At 37.7% G+C, this 15,244-nt stretch overlaps 2 protein-coding genes across 3 annotated transcripts in view; one reads left to right on the top strand and one right to left on the bottom strand.

Moving 5' to 3' along the window:
* Window positions 1–15,244, bottom strand: part of LOC120480875 (uncharacterized) — a 67,420-nt gene that overhangs the window by 4,288 nt on the left and 47,888 nt on the right. The window contains exons 1-2 of one of the 2 annotated variants that reach the window (XM_089126939.1): window positions 1,515–1,582; window positions 758–920 (exon numbers count right to left, since the gene is read on the bottom strand). In XM_089126939.1, coding sequence (XP_088983065.1) covers window positions 758–842 — 85 coding nt within the window. In that variant the 5' untranslated portion in view covers window positions 843–920; window positions 1,515–1,582. Of the gene's footprint in view, window positions 1–757; window positions 921–1,514; window positions 1,583–15,244 lie in introns of those variants that run through there. The other variant, XM_089126940.1, reaches the window with a different exon arrangement.
* Window positions 4,682–15,244, top strand: part of LOC120481474 (protein NLRC3) — a 39,463-nt gene continuing 28,900 nt past the window's right edge. Inside the window, exons 1-3 of the mRNA XM_089126870.1 lie at window positions 4,682–4,844; window positions 7,210–7,323; window positions 10,835–12,562. Coding sequence (XP_088982996.1) covers window positions 7,274–7,323; window positions 10,835–12,562 — 1,778 coding nt within the window. The 5' untranslated portion in view covers window positions 4,682–4,844; window positions 7,210–7,273. The remainder of the gene's footprint in view (window positions 4,845–7,209; window positions 7,324–10,834; window positions 12,563–15,244) is intronic.

Below are 15,244 nucleotides of genomic sequence, written 5' to 3' on the forward strand. Positions count from 1 at the left end.
AAACCACCCTCCAGAGTGGAAATCTTAAAAACGCTCCACCGCCGCGTTCCCGTGTAAACAGTAAAAACGCAAAAGTCTGCTTGACAGCGAAGGTTGAACGCAGGCGCGTGGACTTGGTGTTGTTGTAGTATGCACTCTTAGCCGCCTGAAGTGCATACTACATTGAATTTCACACACTTTTGCGTCACCGTTTGCACACGGATTTCCCACACAAAACGCTCGTCTAAACGCAGAATAAAAAGTGATGACGCAACGCCACTTTTGCGTTTTCTCTTCAGAATCGTTTCCATGTAAACATAGCCTAAGAAAACAGTCCTAAAGGACTATAATCCACAGTCTGACCCAGGAGAACTGGTTACTACAGACAGATCTCAAAACTACCATTCATCTATAAAATATAAGACAAATAGTGTCCTCTCAACTGTGTTCAGTTTTGCAGAACAATTTTATGAAGAATATTGTCAGCTTCCATGTGCTTCCATCACACAAAAACGCGACAAAAATTTAGAACAACATATTACATTACAGCAGTTATTTGTACAAGGAGTAAAAGGTTTCTTGTTAGATACTGTTGCATAATTAAGTGCTAGAAATAAACGATTTTTAGTGTTTTTAATTCAGAAGTAAATATTGGGTTTATTGTTACACAAAATAGTTCACTGTGTGACACCATTCATTTAGTCATGAGTTGCATGTATAAATATAGATAAATAGATGCACAACACAGAATAAAGAAAGACTTGAGAATGAAACTGACCTGTTTGTGTCTCAGTTTCTTCATGTTTGACTGTGAATGTTTCTTCAATCTTCACGTCTTCACTCTCCTCTTTAATAAACGCCATCTTTATAATAGTGTGTCATGTGGATCTCAGTCGCTTCACCAGGAGTTTTTCTGTGTGTTTGGACACTCTCACACTGGCCTGTTTAAGAAGAGAATAATTAACAAATAAAAACACTTAAAACTAAATCTCTGAGCGTGTCTCAATCAGATCTAGTTCAGTAGTTTAGTTCACTGGTAAGAGAGTCAGTCAGAGAGAGAGAGTTAATGGACTTAAATGATCTGATTAGACTAAAAACAATTAATGTTTGGGAGTTTGTAAAATATATTTAATGTATCACACTGTGATGAAACATTGTCAGTTGATTTGCAGAAGTTATCATTCCACATGTGTGTGTTGTTGTTGCTGCATTTACACTGGTGAACTGCAGGAGTCGTCAGCGTGATTCGGTGATTCGAGCACACACTCTGAATCATTTGATTCATTTGAATCTGAACCGGTTTCAAAAAGCTCCGCTTCTCAATAATTACCTGCCAGCGCGCAAACCGCGTGTTTATGATGAACTGATTCACAATATAGAGCAAAATGAGACGCAGCTTTTCTGTTACTCATGTGTGGATGCGCTTTACTCATAAACAAAACCGTCCATTACTTTTATTAAAAACATTCGTGTTGCACAGTTCTCTATAAAATTGTATTTGGATTATCTTTGTTGAAATGATTGAAAACACAAACCTTTCTTCTCCAGAATCACAGGATCGCGGCGCAGCCTTATGACGTCATATCGCCAAACCAAAATAAAAGTCCTGTTCAAAATCATAGCAATTCACATACAGAAAACACACTAAAACTAAGATAAATCGTTGATTTAAAGGATGAATCACAGATCTCCAAAGCTATTAAAATTGCTGAGATTTATTTTTAAAAAGCTTATGACTTATACATACAATTATTTCTAAATCTAAGCAAGTTATAATAATAATAATATTAATTCATTACATTTATATAGAGCTTTTCTGATGTAATACTGTAGTGTTTATTATAAATTATTTATCTGTGCACTTCATTATTTTTTATAAAATCATGTACTCTTATAATCTTTAATCCAGGGGTTCAAAGTGGCCTAGGGCCCATTCAAATATTACCACTTTATTGGTTTATTGATCTCACCCTGGATTTGATTTGTATTCAATAACTAAATAGAATCCAATTGCAGTATTACAGTTTAATATTCACGCATGTAAACCTGCACATATAAGAAGATGCCAAACTCACAAAAATTCATGGAACAAATCAATCTGCATCACTGTGGCCAACTGGACATGTGCAGAGATCCAACTACTGTGTCCCGATGTGGAGGATTTCCCCTCAGACGACTTCTCTGCAACCTTTTCTTTAATTTTACATTTTTATAGATATATTTGTACAATATCCCACAATTCCAATTAAACTACACTACTAAATCTAGTGCACTACATTACCCCACCACCTGGTCAAGGTCTGTAGACCTCACTTCTTCCTTTGTTTCTGTTGCATTGGTGAGGTGTGTGTTTTGTTATGGAATATGCAATTATTCTATTAGATCTATGCCTTTTTACGCATGAAGTACTTATGTGTTATAGCTAATCACAATTGTAACATGCTATGAAAGTCTTTTTATAAAGTAAGGCACCAAGTTATTAAACGATTTATTAAGAAAGTGTTATATAATGAAGGACACTTGTAATAAGCATTGTAACCATTTATTGAAAAACATGATGTTTTGCCATTGCGCCTCTTGCAGATAAAGCTTGTTTTATATATTAGTACCTTTTATGTAAACTAGTTAAACTGTATTCAATAAAAAATATAATTGAAATTGAGAAGCTCGCCTGCCGTAAGTCTCTGCTTCACAAAAGATTGAGCTGAACGTACCACGAAGAACTCTTCTATAACCTAATTACTGTAAGTATGAATATTCAATTGCTTATTAGAACAGATCTGACTTACTTTATCTAACCTGAGAACAATAAAAATGAGGTAAAAGGTGTTTAAAATTGCACACCATAAAACAGTTTGAATGGACACACAACCATGTGCTTTGAGTCCTTACGATGTCGTTTTACAGAAAGCATTTTTCGGTGGTGAAAATCTATTAGCTACTAAAACTTCTTTGACTTTGTCGTTCTGTTATGTAGAGTGCAGTGCATGGATGCTTAGCAACGACACACGTCACGGGTCAAATCAGACCGAATTTTACTATTAATAATAAAATATAAGCTAATGTGCATTAATGTAAATGTCTGATTGAAAGGCTGAAATATGTGAGGTTTTTCTTTTTATAAAACCTTTTTTTTTTTTTTGGTGTGAAAAATGATTTAAAGGCTGAAACATATCTACTATATGTGCTTAGGGGTGGGCCGGGGATGGCGGCAATGTAAGTTTCTGGATATTTTCCGCGTGCGAGGGCTTCGATTACCTCTCTCTTTTTTGACCATACATGTGTTTGCATCCCTGAGACTGGCGACTTTGCACAGTTAGCGTGTGCCATAACAGCTGGTTCATGGTGCGTGTTAAATTACGGTAAGGTTGTAAACGCAGCGGTAGTTTCTGTATTTCTCTGTGTATTTGAGCAACACATTTGGTCAGGTCTAGCTAGCAAGTGTGTGCACTGATGGTGCCCCTAGCATGCGGAAGGGGCTTGTTGGGCTCATGAAAAAAAGAGAAGAAATACCAAACTTTGTCAGTTTCCACTGCATAATTCATCAGGAGTCACTGGTTTCAAAACTAAAAAATAAATCTTACCAGAATGTGATGCAAACAGTTGTTCGTGTGGTAAACTTCATAGTCTCCAGAGTGCTGAATCACAGACAGTTCCGACAGTTGATTGAGGAATATGACACAGAGTATTTACTGATGTACAGAGAAGTAAGATGGTTATCTGGTGGGAAAGTGCTTGAACGGTTTCTGAGCAGGTGTTGGTCACTTCTGGAGTTTGGTGTCTAAAAATAATTTTCCCACTTTGAAGCCACTTGTGCAAAAAGTGATGTCCTTCTTTGTGAGCACATACACTTGTGAGTCAACATTCTCAGCCATTAACACTATTAAGAGGAAACAGAAGCCGCCTCACCAATGAACATCTTGCATCCCTCACAAGGATTGCAACAACAAGCTACAAATACAACATGAATAAGGTCAAGAAAATGCATGCATGCTTCCGGTCATCCCAGCATTAAGTTAATCCTGCCTTTTTGTTATTAAGGGAAATCATTGTGTCGCAGTTACAAATTTGACTGGTAAAATAAAGAATGATTCCCATTTTTTTTCTATGACTGTGAAGCACTTTGTGACCGTTCTTGTCTGTGAAAGGTGCTATATAAATAAAGTTGACTAAATAAAGTTTATTTACTTTTTGTATTTAATGCATTATGTTCAGGGGTGACAGATTGATAAGCAGACTGGAGGTTATTTTTTATACTTTGCAGTAAAAGTGGCTCTCCTATTGACATTTTCCTATAAGTGCGGCTCTCATGAAAAAAATAGTGAAGACCACTGTGCTAGACTGTAAGTATGAATCTGAATAGTTACTTATTATCTAGAGAATAGAATAAACTAAATAAGGTAGATGATCTTTATCTAGGAGATTAGGGTAGATCTGACACCATAAAACAATATCCAGCAGGAGTGTCTCAATAAACGGCAATACTTGCATTTGGTTCTACGACTCTCAGTGTGACACAAGAACTCTGTCTGTGTTCTGCAGAAAGAAAAATGAAAGACTGAAAGACAACAAAAATAAAACATGGAATCGTAACATTTTTTTTTTATTTACAAAATATTAATCTCCTACACGCATGCGTCGTCGTGGTGCTAGTGAACGCGCGTCTCTGTTTACCTTTCTCTCTCGTCACTCATGGAAAGTGAAAGTTAGTTCTCCTGTCGTCATTATGAGGAAAAACTCGAAGACAACACGGAAAAACAGAGCACCAAAGAGTTTATCAACGTTTAAGAAGGAATTTCTGTTATTCTTTATAATTTTAAAGCTGGAGCAGGATTTGGGTTGTATCTTGTAAAAGTTTGATCAAGGTGAGTTCATGTGTGACTTTCTCATGTTAATATGAATTTCTGAATGACATTTTACGTGATTGTTTGATATAAAATCTTTAATTAGCCTAAGTGTTTCTTTCACTTCAATGTTTCTTTTGTGTTTCATGATGTTTGTGATTCTTCAGAAGTTTAACAGTATACATACTAAATCACACCTCAGACAAACATCAACAAACACGTGATCTATGGCAAGCCGTTTTAACATTTAATCATTTAAACCTACTAGTCTCTTTTTTCATGCTACTAGTACTTATTTTTTTAGATACTATCTATTCCATTAAGTACTAGTACTTATTCAATAGCTACTAGTGCTTATTCTTTAGATACTAGTGTTTATTCTTTAGGACGGTACTAGTACCTTTTTACTTGTTACTAGTAACAAAAGAATAGTTACTAATCACTATTGAAATAAGTACTAGTATCTAATGAATAAGTACTAGTAACTAATGAATAAGCATTGGTATCTAATAAATAAGGACCAGCATCTAATTAATACTAGTATCTAATAAATAAGTACTAGTATCTATTTAATAGGTACTAGTATCTAATGAATAAGTTCTAGTATCAGATAAGAAGTACTAGTAACTAATAAATAAGCACTAGTATCTAATAAATAAGTTCTAGTATCTAATAAATAGTACTAGTATCTAATAAATAAGTTCTAGTATCTAATAAATAGGACTAGTATCTAATGAATAAGCACTAGTATCTCTTTAGAAGGTACTAGTCACTATTGAAAAAAGTACTAGTATCTAATGAATAAGTACTAGTAACTAATGAATAAGCATTGGTATCTAATAAATAAGGACCAGCATCTAATGAATGAGTACTAGTAGTATCTAATAAATAAGTACTAGTATCTATTTAATAGGTATTAGTATCTAATAAATAAGTACTAGTATCAAGAAGTACTAGTAACTAATAAATAAGCACTAGTATCTAATAAATAAGGACTACTATCTAATGAATAAGTACTAGTATCTTTAAAAAGGTACTAGTACCTAAAGAATAAACACTAGTATCTAAAGAATAAGCACTAGTAGCTAATGAATAAGTACTAGTACTTACTGGAATAGATACTAGTATCTAAAAAATAAGAACTAGTAGCATGAAAATAGAGACTAATATGTTTAAATGATTAAATGTTAAAACGGCTTGCGATACGTGATCAGAGTCTCAGATTAGAGTCTGTCGATGCGGCCCGGGGTTTGTTTTATTTTTCACCCGAACATGTTCAATGAGTGTTTCTCGGTGTCCGCTATTTTTCATAAGATCTAAATCAAACAGCCGACTTGATTGTTTTTGTTTGTGTTTGTTTGTGTGGTTTAAATGAGCTCATGAGGTAAATGAGTTAACCTATGTTCACATTAATCCGGATACATTCGAAAACGGCGTTTTCGTTTAAAAACACTCTCCGTCCACACTAGCGTTTTCAAGCATTTTCTGACGTTTCAGTGTGGATGAGATACTTCTAAATTCACTTTACTGCGCATGCGTGAAACTTCACTAAAGCTCACTGAGATGATACAGATGGGAAAATAAATAATAATGTTATCGCACAATTCTTTTAGAGAAAACTAACTGTTAGAAACAGGATAATTTTATTTAGCAAAATATCTCACCATCACTGATGCATCCAGGTCGCATTCAGTCACCGTATGTTTGGTCTAAAACGCAACTGCTCTCCTGTTTTCCCGCAGGACAGCAAATGTGAGTATAATCTGTCATCATTGCAGTACTGTGCTATGAAGAATGTGCAAATTAACATATTTTAGCAACGGTGTAAAAGTGAATAGCACATAACAGGCACAATACCGATAAACATGAATATCTATTGGTACTACATGGATCACATGACTAAACTTACATCATCGTTTTCAAATACCTCCGGCTTCACTGTCCACACTACAACGCGAAACGGCGTTTTCAAATTTATCCAGATTGGAGAGCGTTTTCCAAACGATACTTTTTCGTTGAATTAAAACAGCGTCTCAGTGTGGACGGAAGGCCAAAACGGAGAGAAACATATACGTTAGTGTGGACATGGCCCTTGTCACATGTTTTTTTTCTCCCACACTCCAGACATGTCCAGCATGTAATATTGTGAACATCACAGAAAAAGAGTTAACTGTTACCCAGCCTACAGACACACATATCAGAGGAAGTTGACTGATTTTTTTTTTTAACCTATTTTTGCCTGTGTTTTTTGTTTTGAAACTAACATGAAATATTAAATAAAAAGATCATGAACATTCCTCACAGTGCTTTAAGATGAAGGACAAATATGTTAATATAATGAACACAGTAACCTAGAGGATTAAACTAAATCTGTTCTCTGTTCCAGTTCAGTCCAGCAGAAGAGCTCAAACCCAGAGTCCAGCTGTGTGTCTGTGAAGAGTGACCGCTCTATGGATCATCCAATAGCGTTTAAGAGCGGAGACAAACGGCCCGATCTCAGGTAAATCATATCTATAAAAGATGTGCTTATAGTGACACTTTTATTAGAATTGGATGCATAGTGTATCTCATTTGGTCAGTCTAAAACTAGCAGTGAGATCAAGTAAATGTAAGCTGAGATTTTCTCCACCTTTATATTAGGGCTGTAACGATTTTGGCTAAAATCATAATCACGATTAATCGAACAAGTCACCTCGATTACGATTATTGAAGGATTATTTTAATTTTTTTGCTTTCTATGTCACTGGCAAGGCTTATCCTGTAAATATGTATGTATTTTTTTCTAATGAAAGAGTTCATAATCTTTGAGATTCTAAACTAAGGAAACACACAGATAGCTTTTAATGCTTATTAAATATTTAAAAATATTTTTTAAAAAATGTAGAAAATAGTTATTTTTGTAAATAAAATAAATTATTATAAATATTGCCATCTAAAAAGTAAAATATAACTTAATAAATAAAACTAAAAAACTAATCCTTTTCATATTGTAAAGCATCTGTAAAATGCTTGTGCTATCGAAAGCTGCTTTGTGGAGTGGAGGCACTTGTTGCTGGGCGTTTGTCAGTCTCTCTCTCTTTTTCGTGTGTTTCTTTGGTGCTGAGTTGACTCAGTATTCTAGGAATCAGAGAGTGCATTCACACACAACCCGCAAAGACACGTGACATCTCAGCAGCGTCTCTAGTCTCAGCAGCGTCTATAGTTTGCTTATGAGTTGCGATTTCTTTTTCGAAAAACCACGCTTGTGCATTTGTTTTTCTCTGATTCGATCATAAACTAGTGCATTACGTACCGTTTCACGCTGGCGAACGATCTCGGCTTAAACTGCATCATTACAACGTGACATTGATTAGGCTATGGCTTTTGTTCACACAGCGCGCGCTCCGTGACTGAACCACAGCAATTGTTACTCTGTCCCCAACCTGGCGCCACCAATCCCAGGCCGTGTTTGCGTTCACACAGGTGTTTGTTCTGGCAATTTCCCGGGATCAACGCGTTGTGTGAAAGGGGCTCGTGTTGTTTCAATGTCGCAGACTGGACGAGGTGGAGTGATGTGACTACTATGTTTTAAGGGGAAAGTACGTTAACACCACTGATCTATATAGAATGATCAGTATAGATCAGTGGTTAACACACAGTGGGCGGATATATTAATAGTATTCAAAAACCGAAATAACCGACATGGTAAAATCACGTCGGTTATAGGCTCTGAATTTCGGTTTCGATTATTTTTCAGTTAATCGTCCAGCCCTACTTTATATAATGGAGTTGGTGTAAAATTGAGCATATTTTTGTAAGCGCTGGTTCAGATTTGTTGAGAGCTTTACAGTGTCTGGTCAGACTCAGAACAGTGATGTTTCACAGCAAGATACCGTTACTAGAGTACAGTAAGCCGGTTTATCTTTAAAGCTCAGCAACACATTGGTCTCTTTAGTCAGTGAGTCTTCGTACTCCATTGGGCCGTTAAAAAGAGTCATGTGATCGCGGTTGATGTTCACCTGAGTTTAAAGGTGCTCCCTGTTGCAATGGGATCGTTATGAAGTGACTTAATTACGTGACGTGAACATCATCGAAAAGCAAAGACATTAAAAGGGCGAAGCTGATCGTTTGTTTTTGTCACATGACCTGCGGTGAGCTTGCAGCATTCTGAAAAGTTGAGATGTTCTCATCGCGGCTTGGGCGGGCCTGGAGAAATACAGTATACTTCCATTTTGAGCGTGCTTGCTACGCGCCTGGATTAAAAAATTGTGGCCACGTCGAGAGGAAACTAATCTCCACAGTCATCTCATCTGAAACGCAACCTCAGGGAGCTATCTACCAAAACTGCTAACGAAATGCCAAGTAACAATAACAGAGTCTCATAGACAACCATTAATCAAAGTTTTGCAAGTGTAACTCCTTCTAAAAAAAAAACCCTGAGATATTCCTCTGAAGATTAGAAATTTTTTTTGCCTACTTGTTTATTTTAGTATGATTTTTATATAAATTATTTTTTTTAAAAAGCTTAATAAAAATCTCATTTTTCTAGGAAATTTTATATCGCAAGAACTATCGTTATCGCAATACTCAACAACAATATCACTGCTATCGCATATTTTCCCAGTATCGTGCAGCCCTAGTAGTAGGGTGACCATATTTTGATTACCAAAAGCCAGGACACTCAGCCCGGCAAACAGATACTCAAATGATACTTGAAGTTTACTCAAAGATTCCTTATTAACTTCAATATAATTAAAGTAAGCTATGCCTCCTCTGTATGGATAGAAAATTGTTATATAACAAGACACAAATTCAGATGCTTCTCAGAGGTTACTCAACATGTTTTATTATGACAGTTTTCAAAAATAATGAATGAAATAATGATAAAAAATATTAATTTATAAATAATAAATAACTAAAATAAATACCTCCAAATTGAACAAAAATAGCTCTCACAATCTTGAGAAATGAACTAACAAAATATATTTATATCTTTTAGTTTTCTTCCTCTTTATCCTGTTTTTCTTCCTCATCCTCCTTGTTTGTCCATCTATATTTTGATGTAGAGGAGATCTTTCCCAGCAGTTTTTTGAAAACCAGGGCATTTTCATCATTTTATAAAAAACAGCCAGGACATGTCCTGGGAAAACAGGACTGTTGGTCACCCTACCTAGTAGTATCCTAGTGAGAACAGGGTGGGGGGAATCACTTTTTTCCTCTCTTTTTCATCAAACCGCAGTTTTTGCAAGTTCCCGCAATTTCATCACATAAAATTGCATAAATATCCCACATATTCCACATATATATCCCATAAATATCCACATATTTACCCTCTTCATCCTGATTTAAGGTCAAATCTTCCATCCAGACCAGTTAAAAACAAAACTGTGTACAAGCCTGTGATTCAACCACAAGACTTTAAGCAAGTTTCAGGTAAAATGCAGGACTTTTGCTGTTGTTGATTAATTTTAGGAGCTGCAATTCGCATCACACATCACTCAAACACATGATTAATAATAACTGACTGTTTGTGAAGACCCGCCCCCTTTGGTTACTGTTGCTATGTCCGACAAGCCATGACAACGCCCCGACAGAGAGGACAGACCAGGTTACTTCTTATATGAAACAACACCAACTTTCAATCAATACCATTTTGTGGCTCTTTACTGTGTTGTAACAGATCGCTGTAGAGCCTCAGATGAAGCTGCTTGTGAACAAATAATCTCTTCCTTCTAGTTAATATATAACATCAAATAAACATGAATGAACATCAGAATCAGAAAGACTTCAGTACACACCATTTTTAAATTTAAATCTACTCACGTTAATTTACTAACTCTCCTGACTTTGTTGAACAAAAAGAGCGGATTATGTTTGGTCAGATCGCCTGTAAATCAAACTCCCAGCAAAGTTTTTCAGAATCCTAATGATGTTCTGTGTCCCATTATACAGCTAACAAATAATATATTTTTGTAATTTATGGCTATTTATTTCTCTGACTTGTGTAATAATGTGTTATTGTAATCTTCCAGCCATGACTCTAAAGCTGCTGAAGTCCTCAACACACTGAGATCAAATCTGAGACAGAAGTTTGAGTGTGTGTGTGAGGGAATATCAAAGCAGGGAAACCCAACACCCCTGAATGATCTCTACACAGAGCTCTACATCACAGAGAGTGGAAGTGGAGAGATCAATAATGAGCATGAGGTGAGACAGATTGAGACACAGTCCAGGAGAGCAGAAACAGAGGACACACCGATCAAATGCAGTGACATCTTTAGACCTTTACCTGGACAAGACAAACCCATCAGAACTGTGCTGACAAAGGGAGTCGCTGGCATTGGAAAAACAGTCTCTGTGCAGAAGCTCATCCTGGACTGGGCTGAAGGGAAAGAGAATCAGGACGTCCAGCTCATATTTCCACTGGCTTTCAGAGAGCTCAACTTGATGAAGGACAAAACACTCAGTCTTTCAGATCTTCTTCATCGCTTCTTCCCTGAAAGCAGAGAAATGGCCATATCCAGTGATGAGTATAAAGTGCTGTTCATCTTTGATGGTCTGGATGAGTGTCGTCTGTCTCTGGATTTTCAGAGCGATGTGAGGTTGTGTGATGTGACTGAATCAGCCTCAGTGGACGAGCTGCTGACGAACCTCATTGTGGGGAATCTGCTTCCCTCGTCTCTCATCTGGATCACCTCCAGACCAGCAGCAGCGGATCTCGTCCCCTCTGAGTGTGTCCATCGAGTGACAGAGGTACGAGGCTTCAGTGACACACAGAAGCAGGAATACTTCAGGAAGAGGATCAGTGATCAGAGTCTGGCCCACAGGATCATCTCACACCTGAAGTCCTCAAGGAGCCTCTTTATTATGTGCCACATCCCAGTGTTCTGCTGGATCTCAGCCACTGTTCTAGAGGAGATGTTTAGGAAATCACGGAAAGTGATTCCCAAGACTCTCACTCAAATGTACACACACTTCCTGCTCATTCAGACCAACATCAAACATGAGAAGGACTATGAGAAGAAAGTGAAAGATGAAGACATGATCGTCAAACTGGGGGAACTGGCGTATCGGCAGCTTGTGAAAGGCCACCTGATCTTCTATGAGGAAGACCTGAGCGAGTGTGGCATTGATGTGGCAGAAGCATCAGTTTACTCAGGATTGTGCACTCAGATCTTCAGAGAGGAGTTGGGCTTGTGTCTGGGGAAAGTCTTCTGCTTTGTTCATCTGAGCATTCAGGAACATCTAGCAGCTCTATATGTGCATCTCTCCTTTATCAACAATAACATCAATGTGTTTGACCAGATTACCAAACCAACTAATGGAGGCAAAGTGTCCCTATCTGATCTCCATCAGAGTGCTGTGGATGAGGCTTTACACAGTAGAAATGGGCATCTGGACCTTTTCCTTCGTTTCCTTCTGGGTCTGTCAGTGGAGTCTAATCAGTGTCTCTTACAAGAACTAAAGACACAGACAGCAAACAGCTCTCACAACAATGAGGAAACAGTTGACTATATTAAAGAGAAGATCAGTGAGAATCCCTCTCCAGAGAAATACATCAATCTGTTTCACTGTCTGAATGAACTGGGTGATCTTTCTCTAGTGAACACAGCTAAACCTTATACGAAGCGCTATGGAGGATTACGTGATGTGAAATTCTCCTCGTCTCAGTGGTCAGCTTTAGTGTTTGTGTTGTTGTCCTCAGAGAAGACACTGCAGGGGTTTAACCTGAAGAGCTTAATTGGAGACAGTAATGATGGGTAAGTAACACTAAGTGCAATCATTACAGTCTAAAACATTATGAACAAAGAGAAACTCAGAGATTAGAGGTGTTTAAATCATGGGCACAGACTGATTTATGGGATATTGTACATAATTTGCGGGTGTTTCTCAAACCGTGGCTGTGTCCTAATAAGGCTGCATATCTCGACAAAGAATATACTTGATACATCCTTCAAAATGATCTGAATTAAAGACACAAAATGAAGTCTGTCTTCAAATGATCCTTCAAACTGAGACGGCCTTTAGAGGCGCTTGATGATGTGGCGTCATGAAGTGGGTAAAAGTTTTTCTTTCTGAACTACCGCTGGTTGTGAATTGTGCTAAAATAAAGTTGCCTTATCTTCTCTGAAAAGCTTTCCACACACTCAGATGACATAAACCACACTTTTAATAAACCAAAAAAATCCATCTGGTGATGAAATGTTCCCTATCGGTCAGTCACTACAATGTAGGTCAGACTGACCTATAGGAATCTCGCTAGAGAGTGATTGCACTTCAGATTTTTGCTTCGGAGCCTAAACTTCGATGCCTCTGCTAAGAGTGAATTCTCACAGCAAGTCAGTCATCTCTCATCCTCGGTGCGGGCGTGACGGCACAGCAGTGCAAGCAGTTTTCCTCTCAATCTACAAAAGATTGGAATTTTCTTTTATTAAATCCAGACAAGACAGAGGTAATACTTATCGGTTCTAAAAACCGTCCACAAAACCTTTCGCAGCACGACTTTAATATATTAGGATGCCCTGTTACTTTACCCGCTACAGTTAAAGACCTGGGTGTTATAGACTGCAACCTCTTTGTCTTTTGAAAAGTCTTTTGAAAAGCATATTTCATATGTTACAAAAACAGCCTATTTCCACCTTAGAAACATTGCTAAGCTACGTAACTTGACTGAGCCTGGGTTCTCCCAAGGTTTTTTTCTCCATCCAATCTGATGGAGTTTTGGTTCCTTGCCACTGTCGCCTTGCTTTTGCCTTGCTTTTGGCTTGCTTAGTTGGGGTTAGTTAATATTTAATATTTAACAATATTATTGATCTGTGTTGTACTACTTTCATGTTATCACTGTGAAGCTGCTTTGATACAATCTGTATTGTGAAAAGCGCTATATAAATAAATGTGACTTGACTTGATGTAACATGCTATCTGTCTCTGATGCAGAAAAGTTAGTTCATGCATTCATGACCTCGAGACTAGATTACTGTAATGCTTTATTAGCCGGTTGTCCTGCATGCTCAATAAATAAGCTACAGTTAGTACAAAATGCAGCCGCTAGAGTTTTTACTAGGTCAAGAAAATATGATCATATAACATTGATTCTATCATCACTTCATTGGTTACCTATAAAGTTCTGTATTAATTACAAGGTATTGCTTTTGACTTATAAAGCTCTAAATGGTTTAGCTCCTGTCTATTTAACAGATCTTCTATCGCCCTACAATCCACCGCGGATATCCAGATCCACCAAAGGAGGGACATTTTCACATTTAGCTCCAAAGCTCTGGAATAGCCTTCCTGATATTGTTCGTTGCTCAGACTCGCTCTCCCAGTTTAAAACTAGACTAAAGACGCATTTATTTAGCCTGGCATTCATGTACATTTTTTTTATCTTACAGTTACTGTAAATTTGGCCTCTAGTTCATAAACACCAGAGGAGAACTGGCCCCCGACTGAGCCTGGGTTCTCCCAAGGGTTTTTTGTCTCCATTTTTATCTCCGCGCGCTGGTTCTCAGCAACCGGCTTTACAGAAGCAGACTGAGGCCATCAAACAGAGGCTATTTCAGCTTATCACAACCACATCGATGGCAAAACAGTTGGAAAGCACGACCTGGTCGTCATGTTTCGTAGGGGGGCGAGACGATTAAATCCTCCTCGACCCCCTCCATACCCTCTTGGGATCTTTCCCTGGTGCTCCGAGCATTTCAGGAAATTCCCTTTGAGCCTTTGCAATCAGTGGACCTAAAGCTTTTTTCCATGAAGACTTCCTACTGGTTGCACTGGCCACTGTCAAGAGGGTAGGAGACCTGCACGCATTTTCGGTCGACGAACCGTGCCTACGTCTCCGTTCCCTCCCTCAGGGAACGAGGGTTACCATATGTAACCGAGGCGTTTTCTGTGTCGAGACCAATCTCGTGCGATGTACTACACTGCCTGGATAATCACACGTGTGCCGTGGTCTGTTAATGACATGTCCGATTCGCGAAATAATGACTCCTTTGAACCGATTCACTTTAATGAAAGATTAAAACAACTGACCTGTCCAATACTGAACTCAAGAGACATAAATCAGAAACACTTTACAATAAGGTTCCATTTATTAAAGTGTACATTTGTTAACATTATATTAATATTAGTTTCTATGTGACTGCAAAACCAACCCAGTCATTTTAGAATGATTCATTCTTTTGAAATAGAGCTTCAAGTAATCTGGTGAAATTGTTTTTATATCACAATATATTGTCACGGGGTGAGTGCAGGCAGAAGAACAGGCGTATTCCAAAGAGCTCCAATACAAAGGTTTAATATAAATAATCCGAAGACAGGCAGGCAGAACACAGAGTAACATTCACATTGACCGACAAAGACAGAATGAAACAGAAGGAACTAAATACACAGAGGAATCAGGCCTAATGAGGTGCAAACAGGTGAAACAGATGAAACAGGCC

The sequence above is a fragment of the Pimephales promelas genome, chromosome 24 (genome assembly GCF_988280905.1).
Source record: "Pimephales promelas chromosome 24, fPimPro1.hap1.1, whole genome shotgun sequence".
In the NCBI taxonomy this organism is placed as follows: domain Eukaryota; kingdom Metazoa; phylum Chordata; class Actinopteri; order Cypriniformes; family Leuciscidae; genus Pimephales; species Pimephales promelas.